The 23,126-nt window shown below is 34.8% G+C and overlaps 1 protein-coding gene across 4 annotated transcripts in view; it reads right to left on the reverse strand.

Annotated features, from left to right (window-relative positions):
• The window catches only part of MAN1A2 (mannosidase alpha class 1A member 2), a 150,456-nt gene that overhangs the window by 92,191 nt on the left and 35,139 nt on the right, over positions 1-23,126 (reverse strand). For all 4 annotated transcript variants that reach the window (XM_081226513.1, XM_081226512.1, XM_081226514.1 and 1 more), the window contains exons 3-4: positions 18,315-18,411; positions 1,037-1,155 (exon numbers count right to left, since the gene is read on the reverse strand). In XM_081226513.1, coding sequence (XP_081082639.1) covers positions 1,037-1,155; positions 18,315-18,411 — 216 coding nt within the window. The remainder of the gene's footprint in view (positions 1-1,036; positions 1,156-18,314; positions 18,412-23,126) is intronic.

Raw genomic sequence — 23,126 nt, forward strand, 5'->3', positions numbered from 1 at the left:
ACCCAAACCAGCCCTAAACTGTTTATCTTTGTACTTGACTTGCATGAAAGAGAAATAAACATGTATCTTGTTTAAGCTATTTTATACTAGATTTTCTGTCATTCACAGCCAAACCTAAACCTGATAATAAAAACTGTTCTGAGCTATGTCCAAAATGCTAAAATAATATAAAAGAAAGTAATCAGTTTTTGTCTAATTAGCATCAGGAAAGGCTAATGATAGAGTTTGAATGATACAGAGTTTGCCAAAGAGAAAAACACATAAGAAGTGGCTTCTCACTACAGTCAGAAGGAAAAGTAAAAATATCATGAAAAATGAAAATGAATATGACAAAATAGTCCACACATCTTTTAGGTGAAAACTGGTAACAATGAAAATAATTGCTAACATTTACTGAACACTTAATATGTACCAGATTATTTCAAATAATCCTCACAATATTGCAATAGGATAGAAATTTTATGATAGGTTTAAAAAGAATAAGTAGCACTTACTTATAGGTAGGTTTCCCAAATAGCACTAGAATTGTGGCTGTGTTGGGCTTCAAACCTAAGCAGCACTACTTAACAACTATGCCAAAATGCTGGAAGGATGAGCATGTGCATAACTATGAAGGCTCTTCAAAACTGTGCCAAATCCACAACACTGTAAATCAACTATACTTCAATTTTAAAAATAAAATAGATTTTTAAAAAAATGTTTAAAAAAATGGTACCAAATCATTATTTCTTTAAAAAATAATAAAACAATATTTATAAAGTAATTTACGGTTTCCTGATGTTTCTAATTCAATGTGCTTTTTTTTCCTAACTCTTGCCTTAACACATGCAATACATTACGTTAAATGATAAGGGTAAGAAAAGGAAAAGGAAAATGGTGAGAAAGGGTGATTATTTTACGCAAAAACTGAACAACTGACAATCGCAAAAGAAGAAGGGGGACTTAGGATTTCCTTAAACTGCTAGTATAACTCTCAAAACTATTGTTACAGTGTCTTTTCATAGTCAATGGAATAAATTATGAACTGTATACTCACCACGCCGAAATCAAGGTTGTTTTCGATCCATTTTTGCCCATCTCGGAATTCATCATGGAGTCCCATAATATAAAGGGTATCCAAAGCATCTACTATAGTAGCACCCATTTGTGAACTTCCTATATATGGGGGGAAAATGTCATTAAAAAGATGCCCTTCATACAAGGTCTATTTTAATTTTTTATACTTAAAAAGTAAATCAGGACTTCTCTGGTGGCACAGTGGTTAAGAATCTGCCTGCCAATGCAGGGGACATGGGTTCAAGCCCTGGTCTGGGAAGATTCCACATGGCGTGGAGCAACTAAGCCCATGCGCCACAACTACTGAGCCTGCACTCTAGAGTCCGTGAGCCACAACTACTGGGCCCGTGTGCCACAACTAGTGAAATCTGTGAGCCTAGAGCCTGTGCTCTGCAACGAGAGAAGCCACAGCAATGAGAAGCCCACACACCACAACCAAGAGTAGCCCCCGCTCGCTGCAACTAGAGAAAGCCTGCGTGCAGCAACGAAGACCCAATGCAGCCAAAAATAAAAATAAATAAATAAATAAATAAATTTATTTATTTATTTTAAAAAAGTAAATCAAAGTAGAAATATAAGGATGAAAAAAATACCCAACATGGTTCACTTTTCCATAAGAATAGATAATATACATTGTTTAAAACATTTTCCTAAAGATGACACATTGATAACTAATAGGAAGATAAAGGAAAACTAAAATTATAATTCTCCTTAATTTTCTTCCTGGTCAGAAAATGAGATATCTATCTCCTTAATTGAGATAGACTGGGGGAAAAAAATAAAGAGGATTAATTTAAGAAATGGCGACAGTGGTTCAAGATGATAAGCTAAGTCATAAGACAACCAGGAACCGTGCTCTTTTGGTAAATTCATAGAAAGGGCAAAAAATATACTTAAAATAATAACAAAAGTATAACAAGGTTATATAACCGTGATGGAATATAAACTATAATAGTCCTTAACAATCAAAAAGCAGGTAGAACATATTTAAAAAGAAGTCATAAAATATAATGTGAGCAGAGAAAATCAAAATAGTAAGATCTACCCATCTTCAAGAAAGAGATCATCTTGATCTTAAAAGAAAATGTTTCAGGGAGGGAGGAACTAATTCAACAAAGCTAGCCTAACTGATACCAAGAACAGATACTGTAAACACAAGAAAACAGAACAGGCCAATCTTACTAATGAATATAACTGCAAAAATCCTGAATAAGATACTAGCAAGACAAATCTAGTAGTGTAGTAAAAGAACAAATAACATGGAGCAGCTGGGTCCTCCCTAACCCCAGGAATTGAACTATTATTTCTACCTTCTGAGAATGAAAATCACCCACACAGCTTATTGTCTACATTAACATGACTTTACTGTTACACTGTCTTCATCAACATGAGTTTACTCTTCCAGGAAACTCTTGCTCAGAAAGAGAGAAGCTGCAAAATAAGTTATTGTTCATTCCAGGAACTTCTTGAAAGATTCATCAACTCTTTAACAGAAAGTATCAAATGATGACTAACACTCTAAAACTCTAAACCTCTTGCCTCTAAATTCTCCACTCACCAATCCAAAACTATTATATCATGATCCTTACCCAATCATAACCAAGATGTAATCAACCATAACTCTCCAACTGAAAGGCCCTTGTTAAACAAGACTTAAAATCTCAATATATATCTCAACTTTGTCCTTCCTCGTCTGACAGGCTTACTATGGCTCCGGTGAGGTAGTGATCTCCCTTACCATGGTAAGCATTAAACTCAGCTTTGTCTTATCAACAAGTTATCTTGGTGATATTTTAGGAGTCAGCATTCGACACTACCTAGGTTCACATTTTCCATTTAGTATTCCTTCTTTTCTTTCCTTTTTAATTCCATTCCTTTTTCTCCTAAATAAATAGTGTTTTCTTGTGATGGTTTAAGTCTACACAAATTTGTTCTTATAATGACTGTCCTCAACCTATATCACATTTTCTTATTCATGCGCTCCTAAAAATTTCTTCAACTTATCAAGAAGTATATCTTCCCACTAATAAAACAAGTACTACACCACACTCTGATAAATCCCTTGGTCTTCTCCCCACTCAGTTCCCTTCATGTTGATATTAACTGGGTTATTACAGACATACTTTCCTTTTTCTTTTCTTGTTCCTCAGCTTTTAATTAAGATAATAAAAATTTTATCAAGCCATTTAGTCACCCATATATCCTTATCTCTTGCATAATCATCTGAATTAAATATGTACCTCTTTTTATTTTTGTATTTTGTCCACAATATTTATCATCCTTATTTTAAATCCTTAGGAGTCCCTGTTTTTGTTCTTATTTCAATTTTTATAGGTAGTTATGCTCAGTTCTCTAGTTATTTATTTAGCTCTGTAAGTGCATGCTCCTCTAAGGTGCTGACTACTCTGAAATGGAAAAAGGCCTGACCCACATATTTTACCAATTCTAGTTGGTTGCAGAAGGAGAGGTTTGTGCCACGAGCTAAACAGCACAAAGAAGAAAAAGGCAAAACTGAAATTACTGGCTATCACTGTGAGTGTTTATCTAGACAACTCAAGGTTTCAACTGGAAAAAATTAAAGGGTCTAAAACTACCCTTGGGTCAAATAAGAATTAAAATATGACACAACAGAATATATAAAACATTAATAAAGATTTATTATGAGAACATAGGAGTCAACTGAACCAGTTCTCTGAGAAAAACTCATAACTTAAAAATTGTATACTATTTAATGAGAACAAATGAAAATGTTCTACTAAGAAAATAAGAAAAATGATAAACTTGAGCAATGAAGTAGAAGAATCAGAAAAGCTAAAGAAATAAATGAATTAGGAATAAAGAAAACTGTCAAAATAATAAATTCAAGAGATGGTTCTATGAAAAGAACTATACAATAAATCTAGGACCAACTGATTTTTTAAAAGTAGTCATGTGAATATAAAAACACAAAAAAAGGAATTGAGAGTATATTAAAAGGCAGATACAAAGGAAATTAAGAAAACTATTTTTTACAAAAGCCTAATTTAGCCATATCTTCCCAATAAATTTGAAAATGAGTGGAATTGACAATTTTCTAAGAAAATAGGTATTATTTTGACTTATGAAAAAGGAAATAGAAAATCTAGATAAGCAGACCAAGAAACAGGAAATTGAGAAATTTTCAAAGAGCTATGCACTATAAAAGTATCACACTCTAGAAGTTTCATAGAATAAATTCTACTTTAAGGATGATAACTTCGACATAAATTTTGATAGAACATAGGAAAAGAAAGCCTAAAATTCAACTTAATGAATTTTGCATACCATTGATGCAAAAATATAACTTAGTAAGAAAAATAAAACTATTATCTGATCTCACTCGTGAGCATCCTGGAAATATTTAGGAATAGGCTTGCTGGCGGGTATAGTAAGTTTGTGCTTAACTTTATGAGAGACTGACAAACTGCTCTCCAGAGTGTACCACTGTATACTCCCAGCAGCAATGTATGAGAGGTCTAGATGTTCCATCATCCTTCTCAGTATTTGACATTGTTGGTCTTTTTCATTTTATTCATGCTACTCGGTATGTAGGATTTTGCATTGTGGTTTGAATTTTAATTTCCCTGGTGACTGATGTGCTTATTGGCTATTCATTTACTTTCTTTGGTGAATTATTGGTGAATTATTTATATATTCTGAATATATCCTTATACATGTATCACAAATATTTTCTCCGATTCTGGGGCTTGCTTTTTCATTTCCTTAATGTCTTCTGGAAAGCAGAAATTTTTTATTTTCATGAAGCCCAATTTATCAATTTTTTTTCCTTAATGGTTTATTCCTTTTGTATTCTAAAAACTCTTTGCTCACCTCAAGGTCGCAAAGATTTTCTCAAATATTTTTTACTGGAAGTTTTATACTTTTAGTTTTTTTGTTTAGATCTATGATTCATTTCAAGTTCATTTTTGTATACAATGTTAAAGAGTCAAGCTTTTTATTTTTCTACATGAATATATAACTGACCCAACACCACTTATTGGAAAGACTTACCTATAATGCACTGAAAGCACCCTTGTTGAAAATCAATTAAAAATGTATGTGCAGTTCTATTTCTATTCTTTTCCAGTGATCTCTATGTCTATCTTTATGCTAAAACCATACTTCCTCATTACTGAAGCTTTACAGTAAATCTTAGAATCAAGTCATGTAAATCCTTCAACTTTGTTCTTTTTTAAAAATTATTTTGATTATTGTACATGCTTTGTGTTTTCATACAGATTTTAGAATCAGCCTATCAATTTATGTGGAAAGGTCATTTTTACTTAGATTGCTTTAAATCTAAATATGGATTTCAAGAGAACTAACATCTCAACAATACCAAGTATTCCAACTCATAAAGACATCTCTCTCCTTTAAGTCCTTTTAAATTTCTTTCAATAATCACAGTTTTCAGTGTATAGACTTTGCACATAGTTTGTTAAATTCATCCACATATACTTCATATTTTTATGCTACTGCAAATGAGATTATTTTAAAACTGTACTTACAACTGTTTATTGCTATTATCTAGAAATATAATTTACTTTGTATATCAAACTTGTATCATATGGCCTCATTACTAAATTTGTTTTCATTCTAGTACTTTTTTATTGTTGTTTGGTAGATTCCCTAGAATTTTCTTGTGTGTGTGGGTGAGTGGGTGTGTTTTAATACTCTTTATCAGGCTAAAAAAGTTCCCTTCCAGTCCAAGTTTGCTGAGAGTTTTTATTATGGATGGATATTGAGTGTTGTTAAATGCTTTTTCAGCATCTGAGATGCTCATAGAATTTTCCTCTTTTAGTCCCTTAATATCTTCAATTATATTGACTAATTTCCAAATGTTAAACCAACCACACATTCCTCGGATAAACCCCACTTGGTGATGAGGTATTATTCTTTTTACATATTGCTGAATTAGATTTACTAAGATAAATCTAATTTGGTCAAAGATTCTTGTGTCCATGTTCATGAGGAACATTGGTTGGTAGTTCCCTTTTATTGTAATATCGTTGTCTGGTTTTGGTATTAGGGCTTTGGTGGTCCTACCAAGGAGATATAATTATCCTAAATGTGTAAGCAGCTAACAAGAGTACCTCAAAATATATAAAGCAAAAGCTGACAGAATTGAAAGGAGTAAGAAAGAAATCCAATATTAGAGTTGGGAACTTCAACACCCCTCTCTCAGTAATTGACAGAACTACTAGATAGAAAATCAGCAAGAACAGAAGAAGTCTGAACAAACCCATAAACCAATGAGATCTAACTGACATTAACAGAACATTCTAGACCCAATAACAGTCACTACACATATAAACATTCTTTTCAAGCACCAATGGAACATTCACCAAGACAGGCCATATTCTGGGTCAAAAAGTAAATTTTAAATAATTTAGAAGAATTGTAATGGCACAAAGTATATTCTCTGACCATAATGAAACTAAATTAGAAATCAGTCACAGAAAGAGAAAAGAAAAATCTCTAAGCATTTAGCAATTAGACAACTTACTCAAGGGAAGTTTTAAAACATACTGAACTGAATAAAAATGAAAACACAACATATCAAAATCTTTCAGATGCAGCTAAAGCACCACTTGTCAGAAAATTTATGGCACTAAATGCTTACATTGGAAAAGGGGATCATGAACCTATAATCTAAGCTTCTATTTCAAGAAATTAGAAAAGCAAGAACAAAAGCAACCCAAATTATGCAGAAGAGTGGAAATAACAAAGAGCAGAAATCAAAGCATTGAAAACATAAAGGAAATATACAGAAGATCAATGAAACCAAAAGCTGCTTCTTTGAAAATATCAATAAAATTGATAAACTTCTAGCAGGACAAACAAAGAAAAAACAACATAAATTACCAATATTAGGAATGAAAGAGGGTTATAACTACAGCTGCTACAGATATTCAAAAGGTAACAAGATAATACTCCAAACAACTCTATGCACACAAAATCAGTAGCTTAGATGAAATAGACCAATTCCTCAAAATCTTCAACTACCAAAACTAACCCAAGGTAAAACAGATAAACCGAATGGCCCTTATAGAGGATGTGAAATAAACTGAAGTTGTAGTTTAAAAATCTCCCAGAAAAAAAAAAGCTCCAGATGCATATGGTTTCACTGGCAAATTATATCAAAAACTTGAGAAAAATATAAAACCAACAGCACACAATCTTTTCCAGAAAAATGAAGAGCAGAGAACACTTCCAAACTCATTTTATTAGGCCAATATTACACTGATACTGAAACAAGACAACGATAGTTCAAGAAAAATACAAAACAATGTCCTTCCCAAGATATGAATGCAAAACCCTCAACAAAATATTAGAAATCATTAGCAAGTTATAAATATCAAGAAGAATTTATACATACACACATACACTGAAAATAAAAGGTGCACTTCAAAAAGCATTGTAAGATCAAGTAACATTCTGTAACAAATCAAAATTCTTTTAAATGCAAAAAGATCTATTCCTAACAAAAATCTTTCAATTCTCCAGGATACCTAAGTAAAAGTAATTCATTGTGACTATTAATCACTGCTGGAAAAATTATTACCAGTGATAACTTATGTCCATCAACATTTTCCTCTTCCCACTCACAAGCTCCAGGGCTGAGCCCTAATTAGGCAAAACCAAAGGAATCTATCCCAAGCCTCTGGGTATAGCTTTCAGGTCAAGGCTGGACACAAGACCCAGATAAACAAGAAACAAGGTGGTTTCTGAGAAAACCAAGTGCTCTCTTCTCTACAGTGTTCTCTTTTCTATAGATGTGTTAGTAGGAAGATATGAAGCGTCAAGTTGCTGCAGCCATCCCTCTAGGAAGCCAGCCTGAAGATAAAAACACAAAGAGGAAAATAGAGGAAAGAAATAAAGAAAAAAGCTTAGCTGGTACCAAATCTACTCTAGAACATCATTGAGCTGATTAAATTTCTTTTTTAGTTTAAGCCATTTTGAAATGGATCTTCTGTTATCTGTACATAAAGAATTCTCTGATGCCAAGGACAAACTAGACAAAAGTCAGAGGAATACGATTTCAGTTACCGTATAAAAGAATGTTTTAATAATCAAGGCTAAGAGACAGGAAATGGACACATTTTAAATTGTTTTCCTTATAATCTAGAATATTGTAAGAGTTCGATACCTGCCTATATGTTGCTATAGTAATAGACTAGACTTTTAAAGTTCCTCCCAACTCTTAAGATTCTGATTCTGTAAAGGCATACTGATTTGGGAGGTCAAATGAGACACTCAGAACTATGACTCCTCCCTTAGACTTCTTCTATTTAAATAAAAAGGTTAAAAACAGATTTTTTTTAAAAAATCTCAAATCATACTCACTACCAAGAATATGAGATGCAGAAAAGGAACAGAGCAAGTAGGAAACAGAGTCAAACTCTTTTTTATTAATCCTTTAATAAACTAACTACATGTCTAAAAATGTAAGACAAAATAAACAATAAAGGATCCATTCCCACTTAGCTTATTTGGCTGGGAAAAAAATGTTAACCACTCAAAAATTTTTCTAAAAGTATAAGCAACTAATTTTGACTACTGAAAATAATACAGATTGCATTTTCACTTTTCTACCAATTCACTGTAATTTTGTCATATGGATTTTTCCCATGTCTGGTATTAATTTTCTTCTATCTTTAAAGTTTACTGAAGCAGAACAAAATATCAATTAGAAGCATGAACCTTAGCACTAAGCTGCCTGTAATCAAATTCTGGCTACATTATTTACTAGCTGTGCAACCTTGAATAAGTTAGTTAACCCTAACTGTGCTTCAGTTTCCTCATCTGTAAAATGGGAACAATAATAATAGTACCTGTCTCATAGTGCACATAAATCACTTAAATCAGTCCTTGGCATATAGTACGTTTATTAGTCTGCTCAGGCTGCCATAACAAAACACTATCCACTAGGACGCTTAAACAACAAAAATTTATTTTCTCACAGTGCTGTAGGTTTGAAGACCAAGATCAAGCTTCCAGTTTTTAAAGGAGCACCTTCCTCTTGGCTTGCAGGTGTCCACCTTCTCACTATATCATACCCACATGGCCTCTCCTTGGTGCATGTGCAGGGGGAGAGCTTGGGTGTTTCTTCCTCTTCTTTTAAGGGTACCAGCCCTATCTGATTAGGGCCCCTCGTTCAATCTTAATTACCTCTTAAAGGCTCTGTCTCCAAATACAGTCACATTGGAAGGTAGAGCTTCAACATGTGAATTGATGGGGGACAAGACTCAGTCCACCACAATATGCATTATATAAATACTACAGATGTTGCTACTAATAACGTGGATGTGACTATTGTTCTAAAGGAAAATACAGTTTATTCACAAACCCAATCACAGAATCTCTAAAGCAAATAACTGACCTCATGACTCAATAAAAAGGTACAACTTTTTATTGGAAAATACTTAATTGCTACGCATTACAAGATGATCCCTCAGAAATGGTGGACCAAAACTGACAAAATATTGCTTCTGCTCTTTTAATGAGTTAAAAGGCTCATTTTGTAAAGTCACCCATTCCATCTCTAAGCTCCTTTAACTTCTATGACCTCACAAATAACTTTGTTTACCCAGTAAATCAGCTTAATGATCCTAATGAGCAGCTGACAATAACTCACCTGACAATAATCTGAAGCTGCCACTGCCCTGGTCATCATTTAACAACCTAACTAAATAGTGGTCTACAAAGGTCACTTTTGAAGAAGTCTGACAAAAGTACCACAAATTAAAACCACCTTTCCTAAAAAAATAAATGTTATTATTTTTAAAAAAGAAAACATTAAGTCAAAACTTACTCATTAGGATTTTAACAGAATCACATTCATTTAAGAAACATTCCTTTTGCTCCCTAAAAGAAATGATTTATATTGACTTATAAGGAATAAAATTTCAATAAGTTACCTGGGTTTAAATTCAGCAAATAGTCTTTCCTTACACAGTTATTGCAATGATTAAATAAAATAAATGTATATTATTTACTTACTACCTTGCCTAGGACGATCTATCTGATAAGTGTTACTACATTAGATGTTCTGAGAAATAAGGTTTAAAAAACCAAGCAGAAAATTAACATCCAACTCATATTTGATACATGTTCATATTCCAATTTTTTAAAAGGGCTCAGAGTTTACCACTGAGTTTAATATAAAAGGATGGTTACTTGCAGAGAGGATCTAATTTTAATTAATCACTAAATATAATGACTTTTAGTCCATTAATGTCTCATTGTGGCATCCACAAAGCAACAGGAACTCTTCAGATCACTCTATAACCTCTGCTGAAGAAATAAACTCTATTTCATTAAGTGATAGCCGCTAAATTAAATGTCATATATGAGATCTCTGGTGTCTTTGATTACCTAAAGGAAAATTTTTTCCCATTATTCCTCCATCCCAACATCTCTCAAACCCAGGAGAAATGATCTTTTCAGTCATTTTCTTTTTTGACAGAAAACAATCAAGTATCAAACAAATTATAAGAGAAATCATAGTGCTAGAAAAATTCTTCCAGAGTCACAATTTTTTAAAAATGTTATTTGGATTACTGCAGCGTTGCATTACAATTAGTAAAGATGATTGCACTGCATATGACTAACGTATATGCTTTCTGACCCATTAATATTTTCTTGCTTTCATCTACTGTTATTTAAAAGATATCCATCATATCAAGAAGCATCTAAAATGGGGGAAAGAAGTGAAGACTATAAAGAACAACTTGGTAATTCTCAAGACTTATCCTTGGATTAAGTAAAAGTTAAGTAAGTTAACTTACTCTTTTCAACTGATAAGTTTAACAAGTGAACTGAACTCAAGAGAGGTAGAAAGAGCAAATCCAAGTTAAACAAAGCTCTTCCCCAGGGACTTCCCTGGTGGCGCAGTGGTTAAGAATCCGCCTGCCAATGCAGGGGACACAGGTTCAATCCCTGGTCCGGGAAGATTCCACATGCCACGGAGCAACTAAGCCTGTGCGCCACAACTACTGAGCCTGAGCTCTAGAGCACACAAGCCATAACTACCGAGCCCAGGCACCACAACTATTGAAGCCCACACACCCTAGAACCTGCGTGTCACAACTACTAAGCCTGCATACTTCAACTACTGAAGCCCAGACGCCTAGAGCCCGTGCTCCACAACAAGAGAAGCCCACACACTGTAACAAAGAGTAGCCCCTGCTCGCTGCAGCTAGAGAAAGCCTGTGCACAGCAAAGAAGACCCAACGCAGCCAAAAAAAAATCCTCTTCCCCAGACCTCCATCCAGACACACACACTGTTAATTTTTCCCTTGGAACTATGAATGTAAAATATAATTCACTCAATTTACCAAATGAGTCACCTTGGGCATGTTACGTTTCTTTTAACATACATAGAGAGCACTGCTGGAATTTCCCATCCTTTTTCTCCTCCTCTAAAATGTGCAAGTATCAGAATTGGTATTGTGTTGAAGATAAAAAATTACAAATAGGTACCTACCTTCCTTAAAGTAAAACAATGCAGAAAAAGCTTCACAATACTCTTTATAAATGACTAAAACATCTGTATGTAAATAGAAAATCTATCACATCTGTGTTTTCAAAAGCAACTGTAACTAAATCTTGACTGAAACTTGCCAAAAAATACATGTTGCTTCAAATTATAGTTCCACAGAAATACAACAGTTCCCCCTTATGCACAGGGAATTCATCTCAAGACCCCCAGTGGATGCTTGAAAGCCTGGATAGTACCAAACTCTCTATATATTATGTTTTTTCTCCTATACACACACACGTATGATAAAGTTTAATTTATAAATGAGGCACAGTATGAGATTAACAACAGTAACTAATACTAAAACAGAACAATGATAATAATTTACTGCAACAAAAGTTATGTGAATGTGGTCTCTTTCTCTCTCTCTTCCTTAAAATATCTTATTGTACAAATTTAATGCCTTTTCCATCTTAACTAAGCACTTATTGCACTGTGACCATAACTTGTACAGTTTAAGGTATAACAGCAAAACTAGCACAGTATTTCCTTCCTCACAATTTACAAATAAAACATTCATGCTTACCTTAGATCCATCAGCATACGATTTTTTTTCTTTCCTTATTAAGTCAAGAACGTTCATCTTTTCACTTAAAGCAGTGGTCCCCAAACTTTTTAGCACCAGGGACCAGTTTCATGGAAGACAATTTTTCCACGGGGAGCAGGGGGTGAGGGGGGATGGTTCAGGCAGGAATGTGAGCAATGGGGAGCGGCAGATGAAGCTTCACTTGCTTGCCCGCCGCTCACTCCTGCTGTGAGGCCTGGTCCCTAACAGGCCACAGACCAGTACTGGTATCCAGCCCACGGGTTGGGGACACCTGACTTAAAGGAAGCACTTACAGCTTCTCTTTAGCAAATCCAAATTGCTGGCATCACTACCCTTGTGCTTTGGGGCTATTATTAAGTAAAATAAGGGTCACCTGAACACAAGCACTGCAATATCTCCACAGTTGATCTCATAATCCACATGGCTACTAAGTGACTAACAAGCAGGACAAAGGGATGGTTCACACCCTAGGCTGGAGGGAGCAGGATGGTGCAAGATTCATCACGCTACTCAGAAAGACACACAATTTAAAATTTATGGATTATTTCTGAAATTTTCCATTTAATATTTTCAGACCAAGGTTTACTATAGGTAACTGAGTACTGCACACGGAAAACAAAACCTTAGATAAGAGGGTACTACAGTACTCAGGTTTTAGAAAGTACCTAAAAACTTAGATCCTACTTTTAAAATGAAGGTAGAAAATGAAAACAGTAATAAGAAAAAGTAAACAAGAGAGCAACAGCCAGCTCTACCCACCACCAGTCCCTCCCATCAGGAAACTTGCACAATCCTCTTAGCTAGCCTCATCAACCAGAGGGCAGGCAGCAGAAGCAAGAAAAACTTCAATCATAAAGCCTGTGGAACTAAAACCACATTCACAGAAAGATAGACAAGATGAAAAGGCAGACAGCTATGTACCAGATGAAGGAACAAGATACAACCCCAGAAAAACAACTAAATGAAGTGGAGATAGGAAACCTTCCAGAAAAAGAATTCAGAATAATGATAGTGAAGATGGTCCAGGACCTCGGAAAAAGAATGGAGGCAAAGATCAAGAGGATGCAAGACATGTTTAACAAAGACCTAGAAGAATTAAAGAACAAACAAACAGAGATGAACAATATAATAACTGAAATGAAAAATACACTAGAAGGAATCAAGAGCAGAATAACTGAGGCAGAAGAATGGATAAGTGACCTGGAAGACAGAATGGTGGAATTCACTGCTGAGGAACAGAATAAAGAAAAAAGAACGAAAAGAAATGAAGACATCCTAAGAGACCTCTGGGACAACATTAAACGCAACAACATTCGCATTATGAGGGTCCCAGAAGGAGAAGAGAGAGAGAAAGGACCCAAGAAAATATGTGAAGAGATTATACTCGAAAACTTCCCTAACAAGTGAAAGGAAATAGCCACCCAAGTCCGGAAAGAACAGCAAGTCCCATACAGGATAAACCCAAGGAGAAACACACCGAGACACATAGTAATCAAATTGACAAAAATTAAAGACAAGGAAAAACTATTGAAAGCAAGGGGAAAACGACAAATAACATACAAGGGAACCCCAATAAGGTCAACAGCTGATTTCTCAGCAGAAACTTTACAAGCCAGAAGGGAGTGGCAGGACATATTTAAAGTGATGAAAGGGAAGAACCTAAAACCAAGATGACTCTACCCAGCAAGGATCTCATTCAGATTCGATGGAGAAATCAAAAGCTTTACAGACAAGCAAAAGCTAACTGAATTCAGCACCACCAAACCAGCTTTACAACAAATGCTAAAGGAACTTCTCTAGGCAGGAAACACAAGAGAGGGAAAGACCTACAATAACAAACCCAAAACAATTAAGAAAATGGTAAGAGGAACATACATATCGATAATTACCTTAAAAGTGAATGGATTAAATGCTCCAACCAAAAGACACAGACTGGCTGAATGGATACAAAAACAAGACCCATATATATACTGTCTACAAAGGACCCACTTCAGATCTAGGGACACATACAGACTTAAAGTGAGGGGATGGAAAAAGATGTTCCATGCAAATGGAAATCAAAAGAAAGCTGGAATAGCAATACTCATATCAGATAAAATAGACTTTAAAATAAAGAATGTTACAAGACACAGGGAAGGACACTACATAATGATCAAGGGATCAATGCAAGAAGAAGACATAACAATTATAAATAAATATGCACCCAACATAGGAGCACCTCAATACCTAAGGCAATTGCTAACAGCTATAAAAGAGGAAATCGACAGTAACACAATAATAGTGGGGGACTTTAACACCTCACTTACACCAATGGACAGATAATCCAAACAGAAAATTAATAAGGAAACACAAGATTTAAATTACACAATAGACTAGATAGATTTAATTGACATTTTTAGGACATTCCATCCAAACAGCAGACTACACTTTCTTCTCAAGTGCACACGGAACCTTCTCCAGGACAGATCACATCTTGGGTCACAAATCAAGCCTCAGTAAATTTAAGAAAATTCAAATCATATCAAGCATCTTTTCTGACCACAACACTATGAGATTAGAAATCAATTACAGGGAAAAAAACATTAAAAACACAAACACATGGAGGCTAAACAATACGTTACTAAATAATCAACAGATCACTGAAGAAATCAAAGAGGAAATCAAAAAATACCTAGAGACAAATGACAACGAAAACATGATGATCCAAAACCTATGGGATGCAGCAAAAGCAGTTCTAAGAGGGAAGTACAGCAATACAAGCCTACCTCATAAAAGAAGAAAAATCTCAAATAAACAATCTAACCTTACACCTAAAGGAACTAGAGAAAGAAGAACAAACAAAACCCAAAGTTAGCAGAAGGAAAGAAATCATGAAGATCAGAGCAGAAATAAATGAAATAGAAACAAAGAAAACAAGAGCAAAGATCAATGAAATTAAAGCTGGTTCTCTGAGAAGATAAACAAAATTGATAAACCGCTAGCCAGACTCATCAAGAAAAAGACGGAGAGGACTCAAATCAATAAAATTAGAAATGAAAAAGGAGGAGTTACAACAGACACCGCAGAAATACAAAGCATACTAAGAGACTACTACAAGTAACTCTATGCCAATAAAATGGACAACCTGGAAGAAAAGAATAAATTCTTAGAAAGGTATGACCTTCGAAGACTGAACCAGGAAGAAATAGAAAATATGAACAGACCAATCACAAGTAATGAAATTGAAACTGTGATTAAAAATCTTCCAACAGGGCTCCCCTGGTGGCACAGTGGTTGAGAGTCCGCCTGCCGATGCAGGGGACACGGGTTCGTGCCCTAGTCCGGGAGGATCCCACATGCTGTGGAGCGGCTGGGCCCGTGAGCCATGGCCGCTGAGCCTGCGCGTCCGGAGCCTGTGCTCCACAACGGGAGAGGCCACAGCAGTGAGAGGCCTGCGTACCACAAAGAAAAGAAAAAAAAAAATCTTCCAACAAACAAAAGTCCAGGACCACATGGCTTCCCAGGTGAATTCTATCAAACATTTATAGACGAGGTAACACCCATCCTTCTCAAACTTTTCCAAAAAATAGCAGAGGGAGGAACACTCCCAAACTCATTCTATGCGGCCACCATTACCCTGATACCAAAACCAAACAAAGATGCTAAAAAAAATGAAAATTACAGACCAATATCACTGATGAACATAGATGCAAAAATCCTCTACAAAACACTAGTAAACAGAATCCAACAACACATCAAAAGGATCATACACCATGATCAAGTGAAATTTATCCCAGGGACACAAGGATTCTTCAATGTATGCAAATCAATCAATGTGATACACCATATTAACAAACTGAAGAGGAAAAACCATATGATCATCTCAATAGAGGCAGAAAAAGCTTTTGACAAAATTCAACACCCATTTATGATAAGAACTCTCCAGAAAGTGGGCAAAGAGGAAAGAAACCTACCTCAACATAATAAAGGCCATGTACGACAAAACCACAACCAATATCATTCTCAATGGTGAAAAACTGCAAGCATTTCCTCTAAAATCAGAAACAGGACAAGGATGTCCTCTCTCACCACTATTATTCAACATAGTTTTGGAAATCCTAGCCACAACAATCAGAGAAGAAAAAGAAATAAAATGAATACAATTGGAAAAGAAGAAGTAAAACTGTCACTGTTTGCAGATGACATGACAAATTGGAAAAGTAGAAGTAAAACTGTCACTGTTTGCAGAGAGTCCTAAGGATGCCAGCAGAAAACTACTAGAGCTAATCAATGAATTTGGTAAAGTTGCAGGATACAAAATTAATGCACAGAAATCTCTTGCATTCCTATACACTAATGATGAAAAATCTGAAAGAGAAATTAAGGAAACATTCCCATTTACAATTACAACAAAAAGAATAAAATACCTAGGAATAAACCTACCTAGGGAGACAAAAGACCTGTATGCAGAAAACTATAAGACACTGATGAAAGAAATTAAAGATGAAACAAACAGATGCAGAGATATACCATGTTCTTGGATTGGAAAAATCAACATTGTGAAAATGACTATAATACCCAAAGCAATCTACACATTCAATTCAATCCCTATCAAATTACCAATGGCATTTTTTTTACAGAACTAGAACAAAAAATCATAAAATTTGTATGGAGACACAAAAGACCCCAAATAGCCAAAGCAGTCTTGAGGGAAAAAAATGGAGCTCGAGGAATCAGGCTCCTGGACTTCAGACTATACTACAAAGCTACAGTAATCAAGACAACACGGTACTGGCACAAAAACAGAAATATAGATCAATGGAACAGGACAGAAAGCTCAGAGATAAATCCACGCACCTATGGTCAACAAATCTATGACAAAGGAGGCAAGGATATACAATGGAGAAAAGACAGCCTTTTCAATAAGTGGTGCTGGGAGAACTGGACAGCTACGTGTAAAAGAATGAAATTAGAACACTCCCTAACACCATACACAAAAATAAACTCAAAATGGATTAGAGACCTAAATGTAATACCAGACAATATAAAACTCTTAGAGGAAAACATAGGAAGAACACTCTTTGACATAAATCACAGCAAGATCTTTTTTGATCCACCTCCTAGAGTAATGGAAATAAAAACAAAAATAAACAAATGGGACCTAATGAAACTTAAAAGCTTTTGCACAGCAAAGGAAACTACAAACAAGATGAAAAGATAACCCTCAGAATGGGAGAAAATATTTGCAAATGAATCAATGGACAAAGGATTAATCTCTAAAATATATAAATAGCTCATACAGCTCAATATTGAAAAGACAAACAAGCCAATCCAAAAAATGGGCAGAAGATCTAAATAGACATTTCTCCAAAGAAGACATACAGATGGCCAAGAAGCACATGAAAAGCTGCTCAACATCACTAATTATTAGAGAAATGCAAATCAAAACTACAGTGAGGTATCACCGCCCACCAGTTACAATGGGCATCATCAGAAAATCTACAAACAACAAATGCTGGAGAGGGTGTGGAGAAAAGGGAGCCCTCTTGCACTGTTGGTGGGAATGTAAATTGATACAGCCACTATGGAGAACAGTATGGAGGTTCCTTAAAAAACTAAAAATAGAATTACCATATGACCCAGCAATTCCACTCCTGGGCATATACCCTGAGGAAACCGTAATTCAAAAAGACATGTGCACCCCAATGTTCACTGCAGCACTATTTACAACAGCTAGTACATGGAAGCAACCTAAATGTCCATCGACAGACGAATGGATAAAGAAGATGTGGTACATATATACAATGGAATATTACTCAGGCATAAAAAGGAATGAAATTGGGTCATCTGTAGAGACGTGGATAGGTCCAAAGACTGTCATACAGAGTGAAGTAAGTCAGAAAGAGAAAAACAAATACCGTATACTAACGCATATATGTGGAACCTAGAAAAATGGTACAGATGAACTGGTTTGCAGGGCAGAAATTGAGACACAGATGTAGAGAACAAACGTATGGACACCAAGGGGGGAAAGTGGCGGGGGCGGGGTGGTGGTGTGATGAATTGGGAGATTGGGATTGACATATATACACTGATGTGTATAAAATGGGTAACTAATGAGAACCTGCTGTATAAAAAAATAAGTAAAATAAAATTCAAAAAAAAACTTACCAAATATATTAGTGGAGTGTCCTTTCCTTGCAATAGGTCTCAGTTCATTATGTCCCCATCCATATATCCTGTAATTATCCCATGCATGTTTCATCATCTGAGAAAGGAAAAATTATAATCCATCAATTTATATTTTTTACAGACTGTTATCTTTATATTTCACATAATTTAGAGATTCTATTACTATATCCTTACACATTCTCCTGTATCTCCTACTTTAGTATATTATTCTATTAACACTTATATCAGTGTGAAAACACACATAATCATGTTTACCTTATGTCTACACGACAGAACAAAAAATGAGTTGTAATACAAAAACTGTTTTTACTGGGGAGAAAGGTGTCTATTTGGCATTCTTTCCTTTTAGGAACTGCCAATCCTTTTGGAAACAGCTCTCCTTCCCTCACTGTGATTATGACAAAGCTGTCAAAAAGTGGCTCTGATTCCAGAACAAATTAACACAGCCTAGCTAGAGTATCCATAACCTTTAGACCAAAGATCAGCAAACTCTTCCTATAAAGTAAGTATTTTAGGCTTTGCAGTCCATAAGTATGTATAGCAGCTACTAAACTTGGCTGTTGCAGCATAAAAGCAGCCCTAGACAATACATAAACAAATGGGCATGACTGGGTTCCAATTAAACTGTATTTTAAAAAAATAAAAGCAGCCCTAGACAATACATAAACAAATGAGCATGACTGGGTTCCATTTAAACTGTATTTTTAAAAAATAGGCAGCAGTCAGAATTTGGCCAGCAGGTTGTAGTTTGCCAACCCCTGACCTACACAAAGTGATTGAGTACATGTGACTCAAGTAAAGGCAATCAAGTCCTTTCATACGTATTGTTACAGACACCAGCAGACAGAGGGACTCTCATTTTGCAATCTCAAGGTCTACGTAATATATAATCCTGGAGCTGATGGGGTCTAACTCTCTCCCAACATGTAGAAACTAAATAACAAAAGAAAATAGAAAGAGACATGCATATTATTGACAGTAACATCTACAGACTTGGATTCAGCCAAACTTGAAGCTCTAGTTCAGAGCCCCTAAGCTAAAAAAATATTTTTATATCAATCAGTTTGAACTGAGTTTCTTACAAGCCAGGGAGTACTAAGCTACACAATAGCAGAGTATTTAATTATATATTAGTTGAATTATGTCATAGTAGCCTGTGGTATATCAAACATAATATTCATTAAAACATTTATCAACTTGTTTTTTGCAGCCAGCATTACTCAGACACCAAAACTAGGCAAAGACATTACAAGGGAATTAAAAACCAATATATCTCAAAAGCACAGATGCAAAATTCCTTAACAATTCCTTAACAAAAAGTGAAAATATATAAAGAGGATACTACACAATGACCAAATGCAGTTTAACCCAGGAATATAAGTCTAATTTAACATTCAAAAACCCATCACTATAATTCACCATGTTAACAGAATAAAAAGAAAAAAATCATACAATCATCTTTTTAGATGTAGAGAAAACATCTGACAAAATTCAACACCAATTCATGAAAAAACTTTCAGTAAACTACAACTACAAGGCAACATCCTCAACTTAATTAAGGGCGTCTTCAAGAAAACCCTACAGCTAACATCATACTTAATGGTAGAAGACCCTACTCCTAAAGTTGAGAACAAATCAAGTCCCTCTATTCTCACCACTTCTTTTCAACAAGGTACTGAAAGTCCTAGCCATGGCAATAAGAAGAAGAAATAATAGGCATAAAAATCAAAAAGGAAAAAGGAAGAGTACCTCTATTCACAGATGACATGACTATGTACAAGGAAAAGCCTAAGCAATCTTAAAATAAAAAGCCACTAAAACTAGAAGATGACTTCAGTAAATAAGATACAAGTTCAGCAAACTAAAATAAATTAGATTTCTATATGCTAGTAATGAACAGAAATGGAAATTTAAAAACAATTCCATTTATACTAGCATCAAAAAACATGAAATAGAACATGTGCAAGAACTATACACTAAGAACTACAAAACACTGCTGAGAGAAATTAAAGAAAACCTAAATAAGTGGACAGATATGCTCAGGGAATGAAAAAGTCAATACTGTTAAGATGACAATTCTTCCCAAATCATCTACAGATTCAATGAAATCCCAATCAAAATCCCAGCAACCTTTTATTTTCACAGAAAAGCTAATTCAATAAAGGCAAAGGACTTAGAACGGCCAAAACTATTTTTAAAAGAACAAAGTTGGAGGACTTACCTGATTTCAAAACTTAACTATAAAAGTTAATCAACACAGTGTCGTATTCTCATTAAGGACAGGAACATAGATTAATGAAATAGATATGAGTCCAGAAAGAGACTCAACATCTGTTGATTTTATCAATTGATTTTGAACAAAAGTGCCAAGGTAATGCAATCAAGAAAGGATAACCTTTTCAACAAATAATGCCGGAACACTAAAAAGCCCTATGGGGAGAAAATGAAGCACAACCTTTACGTCACACAATAAACAAAAAAAATTAACTCACAACAGATCACAGACTGAAACGTTAAAACTAAAACATATGCCCACAAAAAGACTTGTACACAAATGTACATAGCAACTTTATTCATAATAGCCAAAAACTGGACCAAAGGTTGAACAAATGTTCAACAGGTGAATGAATAAAACAAATCATAGTATAGCCATACAATGGAATACTACAAAGGAAAAAAAATTACCTTTATTGCAATATACATAGGTGAGTCTCAAAAACATGCTGAGCCAAAGCCCAGAAACAAAGTATCACATACCTTATGATTCCATTTCACTGAAACTCTAGAAAAGAGAAATCTAATCTATAATGATTAAAAGCGGACCAGCAGTTGCCTGGGGCCAAGGAATGGGGTAGACTGAAGAGGGGCACAAATAAACCATTTTGAGATTATGGACCTATTCACAGTTTGATCGCCACTGTTGTTACAGAAGTATATACATCTGTCAAAACTCATCAAGCCATACTCTTAAAATAAATACATTTTACTGTACATAAATTATGTCTCAATAAAGTTGAATTTTTAAAAAATCTAATAGCCTGTCCTATCTTCCCCACTTTCCTTTCCTTCCACTTTCCTGAGCCAATTACTTAAACTCTTTGACCTGTTTTCTATTTACCACTGTATTTCTAAGTACATTTTTTAGTGCTCTTTCTTGATTTTAAAAAAAGTTTTAGCTATTTACTATATTCCCCTATAGTTAAGATAATTTAGCTTTCGTATACACTATCAGCTCATCTCCACATAAACTTCCCCACATATATTCCCTGGCTCACATCCTTCCAATTTAGTTAACAACACGTTTTTCTTACAATTACTATATTATTTTGTTCAACTTTTGTTTTCCCTGCTGTTAACTACTGGTCTGAAGTTTGGTGGGTATTTTTGTTGATGTAGTTTTAAATGTAACAGTTATTAATTTACTTCCAAATTATACTTGAGTTTCAAAATTTGTCTCAATATAATTAAACATATCAGATAAACCATCAGTTCCATTTTATTCTCTGATAAATCCTTCCTGAGGCTCTCTATCCTCCTAACTCTAACCTGGATTTCCATTCTCTCAACCTGAAGCACAGCCATCATCCTGCTGATCTCCTTTTTCACAATCCTGAGACTGACCTTCCTTTCTCTCTCTAGTGACAGATCCTGTTTCCAAAATCACTTATCTTCCTATTTTTATGCTGAAGCATATTTTCCAGTAGCAATCTGAGAAAACATATAAAAATATCATTACCCTCAGATTTGATTCATAATTTGGCTGAATATATAATTCTTCCTAAGCCTTAGCTCCATTCTCTTCCAATTTCTAATATTATTGTTGAGGAATCTAATGTGCCATTATGTACAATCCAAATCTTTTGGGTGAAGCTATTTTTTTCTCTGTAAACTTTTAGGATCTGTTTTTTTATGCCTCTTTTTCTAAAATTTCAGTAGGAACCTTTGAATTGTTTCTGTGACTTCTTCCCCTCTATTTTCCCTGTTCTTTTTCCAAAACTCCTAATTAATCACTTGTTAGATGTTCCAGATTGATCTTATCATTTTTCTTGTTTTCTTAATCTTTTGCCTTTCCAAGAGGTTTGCTCAATTTTATCTTCCGACTCTCCTACTGAAATTTTTAATGTATCAATATCTTTAATTTCCAAGAACTCTTTCTTATTCTGTAAATGTTCCTTTTTATAACTTATTCTTATTTCATGAATTTAATTTTTTGGCATCCTAAAGATATTAATTCTTTTTTGATATATGTATTCTGCTCCCTGTATGGTTTCTGTATCCTCTAAATTCCTTTCTTCCATTTGTCTCATGTGAGAAACTTTCCTTACATGTCTGGTGATCCGTGGTTTGCTCTTCACATGAGTGAAGCACTTACAAGATAATCAAAGGCTGTCAGTGAAGAGGCAAGACATTGACTGAGCCTCATCTTAGGGAGCTCAGATGAAACCCTGGGGTGTTTCACTGAGGAATAGACTAGGTCTTTCCTCTTGGGCCAGTCAAGTCTCTCCAGACAGAAGTCCTTCATTTTCCTGCTTACTGAAAATAGACCTGGCTGCCAGAATTCGAAGAGTTGAGCAGGATAAAGTTGTCTCAATATTCAGAATCCATTTTTCACTTAATTCCCTCCATACCCACCACTTGCTTCACTTTTTTTTTTAAACATCTTTATTGGAGTATAACTGCTTTACAATGGTGTGTTAGTTTCTGCTTTATAACAAAGTGAATCAGTTATACATACACATATGTCCCCGTATCTCTTCCCTCTTGCGTCTCCCTCCCATCCTCCCTATCCCA

The sequence above is a fragment of the Mesoplodon bidens genome (genome assembly GCF_964165515.1).
Source record: "Mesoplodon bidens genome assembly, chromosome: 2".
Classification (NCBI taxonomy): Eukaryota; Metazoa; Chordata; class Mammalia; order Artiodactyla; family Ziphiidae; genus Mesoplodon; species Mesoplodon bidens.